The sequence below is a fragment of the Nicotiana tabacum genome, chromosome 8, assembly GCF_000715075.1.
Source record: "Nicotiana tabacum cultivar K326 chromosome 8, ASM71507v2, whole genome shotgun sequence".
Classification (NCBI taxonomy): Eukaryota; Viridiplantae; Streptophyta; class Magnoliopsida; order Solanales; family Solanaceae; genus Nicotiana; species Nicotiana tabacum.
Window position 1 is genome coordinate 71,260,788 of NC_134087.1, and position 14,775 is coordinate 71,275,562.

At 36.8% G+C, this 14,775-nt stretch overlaps 1 protein-coding gene and 1 long non-coding RNA gene across 2 annotated transcripts; one reads left to right on the top strand and one right to left on the bottom strand.

Moving 5' to 3' along the window:
- Positions 1–308: 308 nt before the first annotated feature.
- LOC107807817 (uncharacterized) lies at positions 309–1,212 on the bottom strand. The gene is made up of 2 exons (XR_001653014.2): positions 652–1,212; positions 309–519 (listed from the first exon to the last, which is right to left on the bottom strand). It is a non-coding gene; the product is annotated as an uncharacterized LOC107807817 (long non-coding RNA).
- A 4,049-nt stretch (positions 1,213–5,261) lies between these two features.
- Positions 5,262–6,116, top strand: LOC142163153 (uncharacterized). The gene is made up of 4 exons (XM_075220409.1): positions 5,262–5,511; positions 5,602–5,667; positions 5,758–5,876; positions 6,021–6,116. The coding sequence occupies exons 1-4, from the start codon at positions 5,262–5,264 to the stop codon at positions 6,114–6,116; spliced, it is 531 nt and encodes a 176-aa protein (XP_075076510.1).
- The last annotated feature ends 8,659 nt before the right edge of the window (positions 6,117–14,775 follow it).

Below are 14,775 nucleotides of genomic sequence, written 5' to 3' on the forward strand. Positions count from 1 at the left end.
GTGGGAGAGTCTAAGGGATTATGGAAACTTTAAGCTGGCCTAAAGTATAACCTCTCTTTTAGTTTGGAGCCGAAACTAAGGTCGAGCTTATGTTGGTTTGTTGGGGTCTGTGTAGTGAATAAAGAATTCTAAAGAATTTTGATCATATTAGTCCTAATTGGACCCTCCATGGGGAGTCCAACTCAAATAAAATCAATAGGTGAGCCATCTGGACACCCCCCCCCCCACGCTAATCATTTGGAGCAAATGCAGAACAATCCAAAGCACATAAAATCATGAATTAATCTAATAGTAATTAACAATTGCAATAAAACAAAAATAATGAAATTCCTTCAATTTTGCCTATGGGATTACACCAATTATTCGTTCCTTTACCTTTTACATGTTTTCATCAATTTCTTCCTCCACCATTTCACAAAAAGAAGAAGAAGGAAATACACACTTATATGTGTTGTTTCCAATAGAATAAACACAATAAATTCAAACTTGCAATTCAGCCTCATGTTTCAATGTACGCTCCTGTAATTAAACAAACCAATAATAGCCATCAAACAAAAGTAATGACAAAACAGGTGATATATGAACAATTTCCAATAATTCTTATTCCCAAGCAAATCTGCAAATTTATATTATTTAATCAAGAAGCAGTACCTGGACAGTAAAATAATATGGTAAGAAAATATATCTCTGGCTTTGAAAAATTGATAATAACTATTTCAGCAACAAATTTGGTAAAGCACAGCAGACTCAGCACCAAATTAAAGCGTCTTTGAGCTAAAATACTCCTTAAAACCCCAGGAAATACAGAGTATAGCAGTAAATCAAAATAGCCTCGAAATTCTTCTTCGCTACAATTTGAATTTCTAGATCTAAAAGAACAGCTTAGTCACTCCGCTGCTATTTTTTTCGAACTCTTAAGCTCTCATATCTTCGTTTTAATTCTCAAAAATCTAGATTTGTTGTTGAAGTTCTTTTGAATTTTGAAGGTTGCTTCGATTTTTTCGTGTGTCGAAGAATGGGAGAGGTCAGAAGAGAATAATGTGTTAGAGGAGGGTGGGCAGCTAGGTTTTTGGGTGTAGAAGAAGGAGGGGTCGGTGGCTGGGTTTCATCCAAAAAAAATAGGAGGGGTGGCGTCGTCCTTCTCTGCTGAAGAAGGAGGAGTTAGGGGCGCTAGGGTTTTCTTTTTGGGGTGGGGGTCCGATATTTTGTGTCTGTGTGAGAATGAGAGATGAGGGTATTTTAATGAAGAGGAGGATTTGGGCCAAGCGGGCTGGGTTATGGGCATTGGGTTTAGGCAAATTCTTGTGGAGTTTTGGACCGATAGAATTGGCCCAATTTGACCTTTTTCGGCCTTTTGATCAATTTTCTTCAAATTGTAGCCTCTTAACCATTAATTCAAATTGATCCTATTTTTTTGTAAAAGTAACCTATGCCATTTTTATATAATAATTTAAACTAACAATGACAAATATATTTTGATATTTTATATTTTATAAATGCAACTAACATGCAATTAAAATCTAAAATTTATTGCATGAAAGAATAAAATATTTTTGGCATTTTCATGATTTAAAGTGCTTATGCATAAAAATGAAATGCAAGACATTAACTAAACTAGAGAAAAGTTCCTAAAATTCTACAAAATTGATAAAAACTATTTTGAAATATTTATTATTTTTTTAGGATTAATTTGGCATTAGGGAAAAAATTAGGTGCTCACAATATATATTCAAAGAAAAATATATGTTGGATTTAAGTCAAGAAGAAGTTAGTGTAAAATTCAAATAAATAAGTTTAAAAGACATAATAAATACCACATCATCGTAGTTAATGTATCAATTAGTCATAACTGCTTCAAATGTTGGATTATTCTCTTCTCATCATCATCAATAGAAGAGTAAGATATGAAGCGCCTTCTTCGCAATGCTCTCAGCGCATATTAGTTAAATGTATGCCGCCTGTGTAGCCATGGTGAAAGGGAGAGGCAGAGGACGAGGTCGACCTCGAAAATACTCGCTAACTACTCTTGTAAGCTCAATGGTAATTGGAAATCAGCCATTGATGGAGCAAGCAGTACCAGAATCAACTCCACCTTCATCAACTCAAATTACAGATCCAGCTAAGAGAGGTGTTGCAGGTGAATCTGGTTCTACTTCGAGCCATCCTAACATCTCTAAGCGACTAGATCTAACATCTCCAATGTCAATTGGTCATGTAGCAGCTACTTCGACAGTGCCAGTCAATGGAACAGTAAATGTGATCAATCCAGCTCAAAGTCAAGTAAATTCCCTAGGCTCGTCGGAGAAATCAACAGAGGCAGAGGTGGTGATGGCAATTGAAATTGCACCTAAAGCTCCATGGACAACCTTGTTCCAGAAGAATCGATTTTCTACGAATGGTATGTCACTATCCTATATTCCACCATAAATTGTTGATGGTCAGCCTATGGTTCAACTAGACAAATCAGAGGTAGAAAAGGAAGAGAACAAATATAGGTATGCATTGATTGCATATATTTTAGGTGATGGACCAGGGTCTAATGCGATGAAGAGGTACACTAATTTACACTAGTCACATGTTGTTGAGCCTGATCTGTTTTAACACGATGAAGGCTATTACATAATTAGATTTTGCACTATTGAAGATGCTCGTGAAATACTGTGTGTTGGTCCTTATTCAATAGCCAATAAGCCTATTATTCTAAAACCATGGACCCTGACTTTGATTTCACTAAAGAATTTCCTATTGTTATTCTATTGTGGGTTAAATTTCCTAAGTTGCCTATGTCTTGTTGGGGAGTTGGCTCACTAAGCAAAATTACTAGTATAATTGGAAAGCCTATATTTGTTGATGAGTGCACTACTAAGCATACTCGGGTATCTTTTGCTCGAATGCTTATTGAGGTTAATGTTACAACAGAGCTGCCAATTGAAATTGTGGTTATGGACCCAATTGGAAAGAAGTTTTCGCAAGCTGTTACATATGACTGGAAACTTGCCTATTGTGACAAATGCTTGGTTGTGGGACACAAGTGTTCAAATAAAACTAGACTTATGATAAAAGCCAATCCAGCCTTAGAAAGTAAGGAGTAACAAGGTGATCATACACGAATGAAGAACTAAAGGTCTTATACCTAATGCATCTGAGCCACTTAATATAACCTCGTATGAGACTCAACAACAAGGTGTCAACAATTTGGAAGCTGAAGATCACAGAAGAGTAACAAAGATACCTGAACCTAAGGAGATTAATACTCAGCAAAACTTGGTACATATAGCCGAGAAACAGGATGATAAAGGCAAAGCAGTGTAAAGCCCTAAACTTAATCTCATCAACATTCCTCTTTTGTCTCTCATCCCAGTGAGAAATAGGTTTGAGGCAGTTTCTATAAGTAGACATGAAGTACACAATCCACCTGGTGATAGAGGTGGAAGTAGTAATCAACAATGATGAATTGGTTGTTCTGGAATATAAGAGGTGTAAATAAAAGGTATAAATTGAAGGAGGATAGGGAGTATATTAGGAGCAATAAAATAAAGTTAGTAGGTCTTGTAGAGACTAAAGTGAAGGAGGTGAATTCTCAAAGGATTTCAAAAGCGATTGTTCCTGGATAGAGTATACCGACAAATTATAAAGATGCTAGGAATGGAAGGATTTGGTTACTATGGGATACTAGTCATCTCATTATTACTAGTATTAAAGATGATTGTCAGGTGAAAAGTAGAAGGGGAGATATAGATTGCTTACTCACTATAGTGTATGGTTACAATGGGATAGAACAAAGAAGAGCTCTATAGGATAACCTACAACTACTATCAGTAAGTATAACAGTTCCATCGCTAATAGCAGGAGATTTCAATGCAGTACTATATTCAAATGACAGACTATATTGTAGCCTAGTAAGCTACTCAGAAATTCAAAAATTTGTTGCTTACCTTCAACATACAGCATTAACGGGACTACCTCGGAGGGGTGACTATTATACATGGACTAATAAACAACCTGGTGTAGATAGGGTCAGCAGTAGACTGGACAGAGTCTTTGGTAATTATGAATGGATGATGTCCTAGGGCCATGTGGAAACAAACTATGGTTTGCCTCAAATATCAGACCATGCTCCTATGCTTTTAACACTGTCATCTTCAACATGGACTAGTAGAGTACCTTTTAGATTTTTCAACATATGGCCAGCACATAAAGATTTCTCTCAAATAGTGGCAAGCATATGGAATCCTCACAATACTCATGGAACTTTGAAATCAGTATGGACAAAATTGAAAGACCTGAAACTTGCTCTGAAAGTTTTAAACTCTAGGGAATTCAGGGGCATCACTCAGAGAATTGAGAATGCTAGAATAGAACTGAGGAGCATTCAAGAACAGATTTCAATGACTTATACTGATGCTTTATTAGATATGGAGAAGGAAACACTACTCAATCTTGAGAAGTGGTCCTTAATTGAAGAGAGTTTTCTACAACAAAAAGCTAGAGTAAGATGGATATAGCTTGGAGATTCCAACTCTAAATACTTCACAGCAGTAATGAAGGATAGAACCCAAAGGAACCAGATTACAGAAATCATAATATTACTAGGAGACAAGTTGACTGGCCCTGAAGCCATCAAAAGAGAGATCATGGATTTCTACAAAAGTTTAATGGGATCAGCTGTCAATTCTTTACCAGCCATAAACAGATCATACATGAAGAATGGTCAAACACTGTCTCATTACGAATGGTGGATTTGTGTGCAAAGGTAACTGACCAAGAGATTGTTGAGAGTCTTAAAGCAATTGGTGATGATAAAGCTCTAGGTATTTATGGTTTTAACGCAGTTTTCTTCAAAAACTCATGGGGCATTATCAATATTCATATTACAGAGGCTATAAAGGAGTTCTTCTCAACTGGAAAGATCTATTAGGCAATTAAATTGTACCATTGTCACATTAGTTCCTAAAGTGACTAAGCCTGCCACAATCAAAGAGTATAGACCAATAGCTTGTTGTTCAATCCTATACAAGATGATCTCTAAGATCTTGGCTTCTAGATTGCAGAAAGTCATGCCATTTATAATTTGTGAAGCTCAAGCAGGTTTCATTCCTGGTAGAAAGATTGCTGACAATGTCATCCTAGCTCATGAACTAGTTAAATCTTTTACTAGAGCTCAAATATCCCGTAGGAGTATGATAAAGATTGACCTTCAAAAAGTATATGATTCAGTGGAGTAGATCTTTTTACAAACTGACAGATTTATAAAATGGATAATGGAATGCATCAGGACAGTAAACTATATTGTCCTTGTGAATAGAGAAACTACTAGACCTTTCAATGCTACTAAGCGTCTTCGACAAGGAGATCCTACCTCTCCTTTTCTATTTGCACTAGTGATTGAGTCCTTAAGTAGGTCCCTCTATGAGCTTAAGAAGGAGCCTACATTTCAGCACCACCCCAGGTGCAAGAAATTGGACATAACTCATATGAGTGTTGCTGATGATCTATTGTTGTTTGCCAGGGGTAAATCTATCCTTAGTGACTACGCTATACTAGTACTTCTCTCAGTTCTCTGAAGCATCATGTTTGCAGGCTAATTTGGTAAAAGTTCAGTGTATTTTTGTGGAGTGAAACAAGATGTGAAGAAGCAGATTTTTGATCACCTAAGATTTGAACAAGGTTCCTTGACTTTCAAGTACCTAGGCATTCCTCTATCTACAAAGAAAATATCTCTTATACAATGGTAACCTTTGATTGAAAAAATCACAGCCAAGATATCCTCATGGACTGCTAAAAACCTATCCTATGTTGGTCGTGTGCAGTTGGTGCAATCTGTTATATTTGGTATTCAAGTCTATTGGGCTCAACTATTCACCTTTCCTGCTAAGGTTTTGAAAATAATTGAGGCACTCTGTAGAAGCTATATTTGGTCAGGAACTAATACAATAACTAGGAAGGCATTAGTGGCATGGGATAAGATGTGTACTCCTAAGTTAGTTGGTGGTCTTAACCTTATAAATCTCCCTCTGTAGAACAAAGAAGCAATTGCTAAAACATGCTGGGATTTATCTCACAAGCAGGACAAGTTATGGATAATGTGGATTGATGCCTACTATATCAAACAGTAGCAGCTACAACATATTCCAATCCCACAACAAGCAAGTTGGATGGTGAGAAGAATAATTGGATCAAGAGTTACCATGTTTCAGGTTCAGAACTCCAGTGATCACATTACCAGTAGTATTAGACAAATATACCTACAACTGCTAGAATAATTGCCAAGAGTGAGCTGGAAATGTCTAGTTTTTCAGAATTCTGCTCCACCAAAGGCAATCTTTACTATGTGGTTTCTACTGCATGGAAGACTACCTACTAAGGACAGGCTAGCCAATTGGGGATTAAGTGTCACTCCTCACTGTGTCATGTGCCAAGGTCAGGTTGAAACAAGGGAGCACCTTTTTGTGCAGTGTTCATATGCAATAGAATTGTGGAAGAAATTTATGAAATGGATTCTGAGAGGCTAAATGATAACCTCATACTAGGATCAATATCTTCAGTGGATTATTACGCAAGGAAAAAGGAAAGTCCAACAAGGCTAGCATATTCAGAATGATCTATGTTGAAACCTCATATACTATATGGATTGAAAGGAACACATGTACATTTGAGCAAAGATATCGAGGCAGTGATGTTTTGGTAAGAGAGATAGCATATATTTGCAATATTAGAGTAGTTGCTCTAGCTAAGAGTTATATACAACAATTTCTTATAGGGGAAGAGTAGATACAGTAGGGATATATGTGATTAGGTATGTGTTAGTTTTGATCCTCTTTGAGATAGTCAGGTGAGTTAGCTTGACTATGGAGTTGTACAGTTTCATCTTTGGTGATTAATATAAATGAAAGTTAATTACCAAAAAAAGAGTAAGATATGGCTCATTTGGTAGAGGGAGAGGCGTACATAGTTAGGGTTTGTATAGGTAAGTATGTTTAGGTCATTAGGATTTGAGTATATGAGACTTTATCTATGGGCCAAATCCAGTCCAACAAAATATTTCAAACACCTTTCTTTAAAATTTTGAATGCTAGTTTTGCCTCTTAAGTTTTTTCATCGTTCAATTTTGACAACTTTGAATCTCATTGTTTGAATGCTAATTCTATCGTTTTTGAATGCTAATTCCATTATTTTTTTCATCCTAAATTTGAATCCTGATTAGCAGTTTTGATTATGAAATATTAATGAATTAAGTTATGTATTTTGCATATTTAGTCCCCTTATAATAGTCAATAGTTAATGACTAAGGTTGTAACTGTATGGCCTATGTTAATTACATCATTGTAATTTATAGTTATATTTACCATTTATATAATAGCCAATATATAAGTCCATTCGTTAAGGTCATATGTATCGGCCACTAGTTATTCATAGCAACCATATAAGTCCACTGACTAAGGTTGTATGGCCTATGTTAATTAGATCATTGTGATTCATAGTTATATTGCATATTTATATAATAAACAATATATAATTCCATTCATTAAGGTCATACATATCAACCACTAGTTATTCATAGCAACCATATGAGTCCATTGACTAAGATTGTAGTCATATAGCCTATGTTAATTACATCATTATGATTCATAGTTATATTGACCGTTGTATAATAACCAATATACAAGTCCATTCATTAAGGTCATACGTATCGGCCACTAGTTATCATAGCAACCATATAAGTCCATTGATTAAGGTTGTAGTCATATGACCTATGTTAATTACATAGTTGTGATTCACAGTTATATTGTCTGTTTATATAATAGCCAATATATAATTTCTTTCATTAAGGTCATACGTATCGACCACTAGTTATTCATAGCAACTATATAAGTCCATTTGGCTAAGGTTGTAGTCATATGGCCTATGTTAATTACATCGTTGTGATTCATAGTTATATTTACCATTTATATAATAGCCAATATATAAGTCCATTCATTAAGGTCATACGTATCGGCCACTAGTTATTCATAGAAACCATATAAGTCCATTGACTAAGGTTGTAGTCATATGGACTTTGTTAATTACATCGTTGTGATTCATAGTTATATTGAGTGTTTATATAATAGCCAATATATAATTCCATTCTTTAAGGTCATACATATCGGCCACATCCATTGACTAAGGTCGGAGTCATATGGTCTATGTTAATTACAGCGTTATGATTCACAATTATATTGACCACTTATATAATAGCCAATATATGATTACATTCATTAAGGTCATACATATCGGCCACTAGTTATTCATAGCAACCATAGAAGTCCATTGGCTAAGGTTGTAGTCATATGACCTATGTTAATTACATCGTTGTGATTCAAAGTTATAGTGACCGGTTATATAATAGTCAACATATAATTTCATTCATTAAGGTCATAGGTTGGGCCACTAGTTATTCATAACAACCATATAAGTCAATTTGTCACGACCCAAAATCCACTAAGGGTCGTGATGGCGCCGGACACCATTGTCAGGCAAGACAACAACAAATAACTAGTAACTTCTCGTTTTAAATATTTCTGAAATAACTTCTTTTATACATTTGAACAATAAAGAAAATAAATGTCCACTGAATAAATAGTGATATCTTTAACAATTTCAAAACACTGACTACTTTCATAGACATCCCAGAACCCGGTGACACAAGTGCATGAGCAATTACTAAGAAATCGAATAAAGTACAATAATTGTTTGGAATACAAATTGGACAGAAAGTAAATACAATACTCTGAAAGAGACTAGACTGGTTACGGGTCGCCTCGAGAAATGCAGCTCACATAGTCCTCGTATCATCCATGCTGCTGCGCCCAGTAGGCCACTAGGAATACATGTGCATGTGCAACAAAAATGCACAGCAAGTGTAGCATGAGTACGAAAACAATGTGTACCTAGTAAGTATCCCGTCTAATCTCGAAGAAGTAGAGATGAGAGGTCGACTTTGACACTTACTAGTGGTCCAATAATGATACGTCCATAATATAAAAAATCGAGGATTTTTATAACAGGATTGTAATTAAATAGAATGAAGCGGGTAAAAAAATTCTTTCTTTTATAGGAAATTCCCAAATTCCTTTTCATCATTTATACATTTATTCTCAAGTCAGGGAGAGCAAATATCAACATCTATAAATCTCAAGGCAAGCAATGCAATCATGCGCAAATCATGTCGAGGACGTACAGCCCGATCCAATAATATTTAAACTGTGCACTGCCAAATGGTCGAATGGCGCGAACCATAAATGCATCTATTTAATCTACCGAGGCGTTCGGCCCGTTCCATAATAGATAAACACATTCAAATAATCAAATCAATAATTCATCAAGGAGCAAATATTCAGGAAAAGGCAAGTTTCTCTTCTAAAAGTCAAGAAATGATATCTAGCGTTTTTTAGAAATTCATTTACACGTTCGATATGTTTTAAGCATTTTAAGTTTGTCAACAAGGTTGCAAGTATTACAAGAAAGCATGTTTTTGGGCCCTAAACTTCCCGGACTTAAGCATAATAGTAGCTACGCACGGACTCTCGTCACCTCATGCGTACGTAGCCCATGCAAATAGGAGCACATAACCAATTAACTCACCTATAGGGACAATTCCCTCTTACAAGGTTAGAAAGGAGACTCCCCTCACTCCGAAGTCCAATTACCGGCTTCCAATCTCCTTCCGACGATTCAAACTGATGCCTCAACGCTCCAAAACTAGCCAAATATCGGGCAAACCAATGAAAATAAACCTTAATACTCATAACAATTCAATTTATAAAAAATCCCAACTCCGCTCGAAAAGTTGACAAAATCTCCCTCGGGCCCACGTGCCCGAATTCTGAATTTTTTCGAAGATAAATTTCACCCACAACCTCACGAACTCAAATATATAATTGGCTCTCAATTTCATGTCCAAAAATTGTGGTCAAAATTCAAGAATACAAATTTCTTAGGTTTTCTTCAAAATCCCAAAATTTCTATTAATTTACATGATTTTCCATGTTAAAATCTAGATATAATCCAAGTAATTAACTTGCAATAGGTGGGAAGCACATACCTTGACATGGATGATGAAAATGGAGCTCCAAAATCGCTCCTAGGTCAGCTCCCATGGAGGAAATGAGATGAAATGAGCCAAACCCATTTCTTTACACTTATACACTGCCCAGACGACTCTTCTTCGCGTTCGCGAGACCACCATCGCGTTTGCGAAGAAGAAAATTCCCAAAAATCATTTTTCCAAACTCTTTTCAGATAGCCTCTAGAATAATAGCCATAACTTCTTGTACAAATCTCCAAATGATAAATGGTTTACCTTTTGGAAACCTAGACACCAAGATCTACAACTTTCATTCTTTGGTCATCTCCTAATTCCTTATAGATTTTGATATATAAGCCTTTAAAGTCAGCCCTGTGCAACACAAATTTCTTCTTCATCTTCCTAGACAGCCTATAGTGTACCAGCCATAACTTTTGGTACATAAATCCAAATGCTAAATGGTTTACATTTATGAAAACGAGACGCAAAGGGCTACAACTTTGATTTTTAGATCATCCCCAAATTTCTTATAGATTGTGGGATATGAGCCTATGAATTCAGACCTGCGTAACAGAGATTTTATTCTTCACGAACGCGAGAACATCTTCGCGAACGCGAAGGGCAAAATCCCTGAAGCCCAAACCTTCTTCGCGAACATGACAGTATCCTTGTGAACGCGAAGAACAACACCAGACACCAGCAACAGCTATAGCAAAACAACCCAAAATGATCCGAAACACACCCGAAGCCTCGGGACCCCATCCAATCACACCAACCAGTCCCATAACATGACACAGACCTGTTCGAGGCCTCAAATCACATCAAACAACATTGAAATCATGAATCACGATCCAATTCAAGCTTAATGAACTTTAGAATTCCAAACTTCTACATTCGATGTTGAAACCTATCAAATCACGTCCGATTGACCTCATATTTTGCACACAAGTCACATTCGACATTACGGACCTACTCCAATTTCCGGAATTGGATTCCGACCCCAGTATCAAAAAGTCCACTTCCGGACAAACTTCTCGAAAACCTTCAAATTTCTATCTTTAGACCAAATGACTCCAAAATGACCCACGGACCTCCGACTTCACTTCCGATCGCGCTCCCAACACCAGAATCACCATACGGAGCTATTCCCAGACTCGAAATCCCAAACGGACATTGATAACACTGAAATGCACTTCAATCCAAACTTATGAAATTCTTCCAAAATGCTAACTTCCACAATAGGTGCCGAAACGTTCCTGGGTCTTCCAAAATCCGGTCCGAACATATGCTCAAGTCCAAAATCATCATACGAACCTGCTGGAACCTTCGAATTCCAATTCCGAGGTTGTTTACTCAAAAATCCAGTCTTAGTTAATTCTTTCAACTTAAAGCTTCTAAAATGAGAATTCTCTTTTCCAAATCAACTCCAAATTTCCCAGAATTCATTTCCGACCATACGTATAAGTCATAATACCTGAAGTGAAGCTGCTCATGGTCTCAAACTGCTGAACGACGTGCTAGAGCTCAAAATGACCGATCGGGTCGTTACATTCTCTCCCACTTAAACATACGTTCGTCCTCGAACGTGCTAAGAACTGCGTTGGAGTTGTCTGAAATCATTACTTAACACCTCGTGTACCTACCCGTGCTACCACAACTCGGTTGAGCACATTAGCTCGAGCAAGTCTGAAGATGTTCTCTTTTATTCAAGCAAATAAGCTTAGAGCCCAGTTCCAACATCCGGAACTCTCTGCCAGGCCTACTTTCAACATATGAACACCGCATGAATCACCTTATGATGTATCGATACAAGATTGCATACCTTTGCTGAATTCACACTATGCCATACACAACTCATACAACCATAATAATATCCTCTGATCATAATTAGTCAAAATTTCACGAATCTGACGCTCCCAATGCATCTCACGAACCCCACATACATCTTGCTCTAACTTTTACAATACCACCATGATGGAAGATGCGCGTAGAAATTCACAACCAACTGCCGAGTCAATAATTCATTGAGTCTATACCCCTGACAAGAACCATCACCCCATTCTGAACCAAATAATGGTATTTGCCCTTTAATATTCTTCATATAATCCGATTGCACTGATCTTAGATCCAATAATCTCGTCTCACCCAGAACAAACTGCTCAGCAAATAAACCACTCAGACATGACCAAAAGTCTCATATGATGCCACAATGTGACAATAGGATACCAATTCGAATGCGATTCAAAATGAAAACGAACTCTGGAAGGGACTACTCAACTCACACAGCTAATAGGAAACTGTACTCAACAACACACTGTTGCAGTGCGCAACCCGATCCAAATAACATACCCGTTGTGGCGTGCCACCCGATCCACACATAAAACTCACATAAGGAGATACACACTATGCTAAATTGCTCATTACAATACAATACCGAATATCGGTAACAAGCACGCTAAGTGCATAATACCATCCCAGGGGAGACATATTGTTATACCCCAAGTTTTCATACGTGAGAGTACGTCGTAAGTCATTGATGTAAGCTCGAAAATGAGATTATATTTGGAAGCAAATAAAGTAAGTTAATCATGTTACCTTGGAGGTTACAAATAATTAAGATCATGAATAACGAGTACCAAGAGGGTTGGAAATCTTAGAAGCTAAACCAATTGAAGAAAATAAGTTTCGTCGAAAGTCGACAAGTTTCGAATGTTATAACATGTACTTTGGGGTGAGACTAGGGTTATTAACATGATAAGGAGGTTATTCTAGGAGTTATTTTAGTCGTATGATATTCATTTTCTACATTTTGAAGGCAAGCAAATTGTGGAACAAGAGTTGGCAAAGGTCATCACAAGTTACATTCATAAATTTGCTGAAATTTAGGTCAAATGTATCTGCAAATTTCTCCAAATATACTTGGAATCATGGTGTTTTCTACCTAAAAATTGAAGGTCTATGAGTCTAGTTTCTAACGCATTAAACCGTTCATCAATACGACATCGGAGTAGAGAGATATTCGTGTTTTCGCGAGACCGCGCAAGCAGCTTCCAATGGGACCCACTTAGGCGGTGGTTGACCTACTTCAATTTATAAACGATTTGGACGCCTATTTTTGCTTATTTTTCAACTAAAATTCGTCTCCAAACTTCTCCTAACCCTCCTAAACATATACCACAAGGGTTTGAAGTGATTCCAAAGTGATTACACCATATATCAACATCAAAACTTAGTTCTAGTGAAGAACAACACCTCTTTGAGGTTGTGTTGTCATTGAGGATTGTTGTGGGCTGTATTTGGATGAAATTCCAAGTTGTTGCTGCTGTCTAAGGTGAGTATAACAGCCTACTAATTGTGCTTAATCTTTCTTGTATGTTGGTTAAGTTGTTAGGATGATAAACTACAAGATAATACTTGGATTAGCTTAAGTCACTTCTATGGTGTTGTATTGCTATTAAGGGTTGTTGTAAAATGAATATAACTTGGATTTTGACTTGAAGTTACTGTAGGAGGTATGTATATTGTGTTCTTGCTTGTTCCTAAGGTTATCTTGATATTGATTAAGTTAAATGGATGGGCTAGACATGAACTAGTGAATAAAGTTGCTAGTTGGGGATAGTTGAAGTTGTGGATTATTTTCGTTGTTATAAATATATGGTATAAGGCTGTAATAATTGATTAATGACTTCATTATCAAGTTAATGATACTATTATTTTGAAGTAAGAAGTCTATAAGGATTTATAAAGGGTATACGGATTCCAATCGGAGCTTGCCGCTCGTCGTAATGCAGTTGTGACTTGTTGTTGTTGTATGGTGTCTTGATATTGATAATTATGTATTGATGGATTGCTCTGGTAATTGTTGTTGGTATATGGTATTGGAGGAGGCCCTTGTTACAAGGGAGTTGCTGCCCAAATTTACGTAAACTAGCTACTAGCTTAAGTTATAGACTTAGCCTTTGCTCAGCACTGATTTTGAATCTCCTTATACTATGATAGATTGAGTTGACTTGTTTGAAGAGTTTATTGGAAGGGATTAGGGACTCAACGGATTTAAGGTATGTTAAGGAACTTTCTTCTTTCTTTTGGCATGATCTAAAGTGAAATGAATACGCTACTTCATAACGGATCTACTCCTAGTAACTAAGGTTGTCCATGTTGTTCTTTCCTTATAAAATTATTCTAAGCAAGTGTGTATGATCCTTGAATCCTACTAAGGTTCATATTGAGGGTATGGATGTCCATAGTATTCTTAAGTCACTCCAAAAGGTTTAGAAGGTGATTCAATGAGTCTAGCATGCATTATATATAGTATCTATTTTACTCTACCGAGCCGCGCTATAGTCGGCCGGGTATGGCACCTATTGTGCAACCACTGATCAGTTGGGTTTAGCGAGCTCCACGTGGCCGGGTACGATTATACCGAACCTTATGATGGTCGGGTACGCTTTTACCGAGTCCTCTTTGAGGCCGGGTACGATATGATGATGATGATGCCCACAGAGACGAATGTTTTAAAAAGTTTATGTATATATATGTATTATGCATTTTATATCAGTAACCCCCAGAGGCACTCAGATGTTACAGGTTGTATCTTCTTTATCTCTCTCTTTACATTACTGTTCTTGTTTATGCTTTCCTGCCTAAATACTCGGTACTTTATTCGTACTGACGTCCCTTTTGCCTGGGGACACTGCGTTTCATGCCCGTAG

Coding starts and splice junctions, on each gene's coding strand:
- LOC142163153 (XM_075220409.1), top strand. CDS start 5,262: ATGGAATGCATCAGGACAGTAAACTATATTGTCCTTGTGAATAGAGAA. Junction 5,512..5,601: donor TCTATTGTTGTTTGCCAGGG/GTAAATCTATCC, acceptor GTAAAAGTTCAG/TGTATTTTTGTGGAGTGAAA. Junction 5,877..6,020: donor TATTCACCTTTCCTGCTAAG/GTTTTGAAAATA, acceptor CTCCCTCTGTAG/AACAAAGAAGCAATTGCTAA.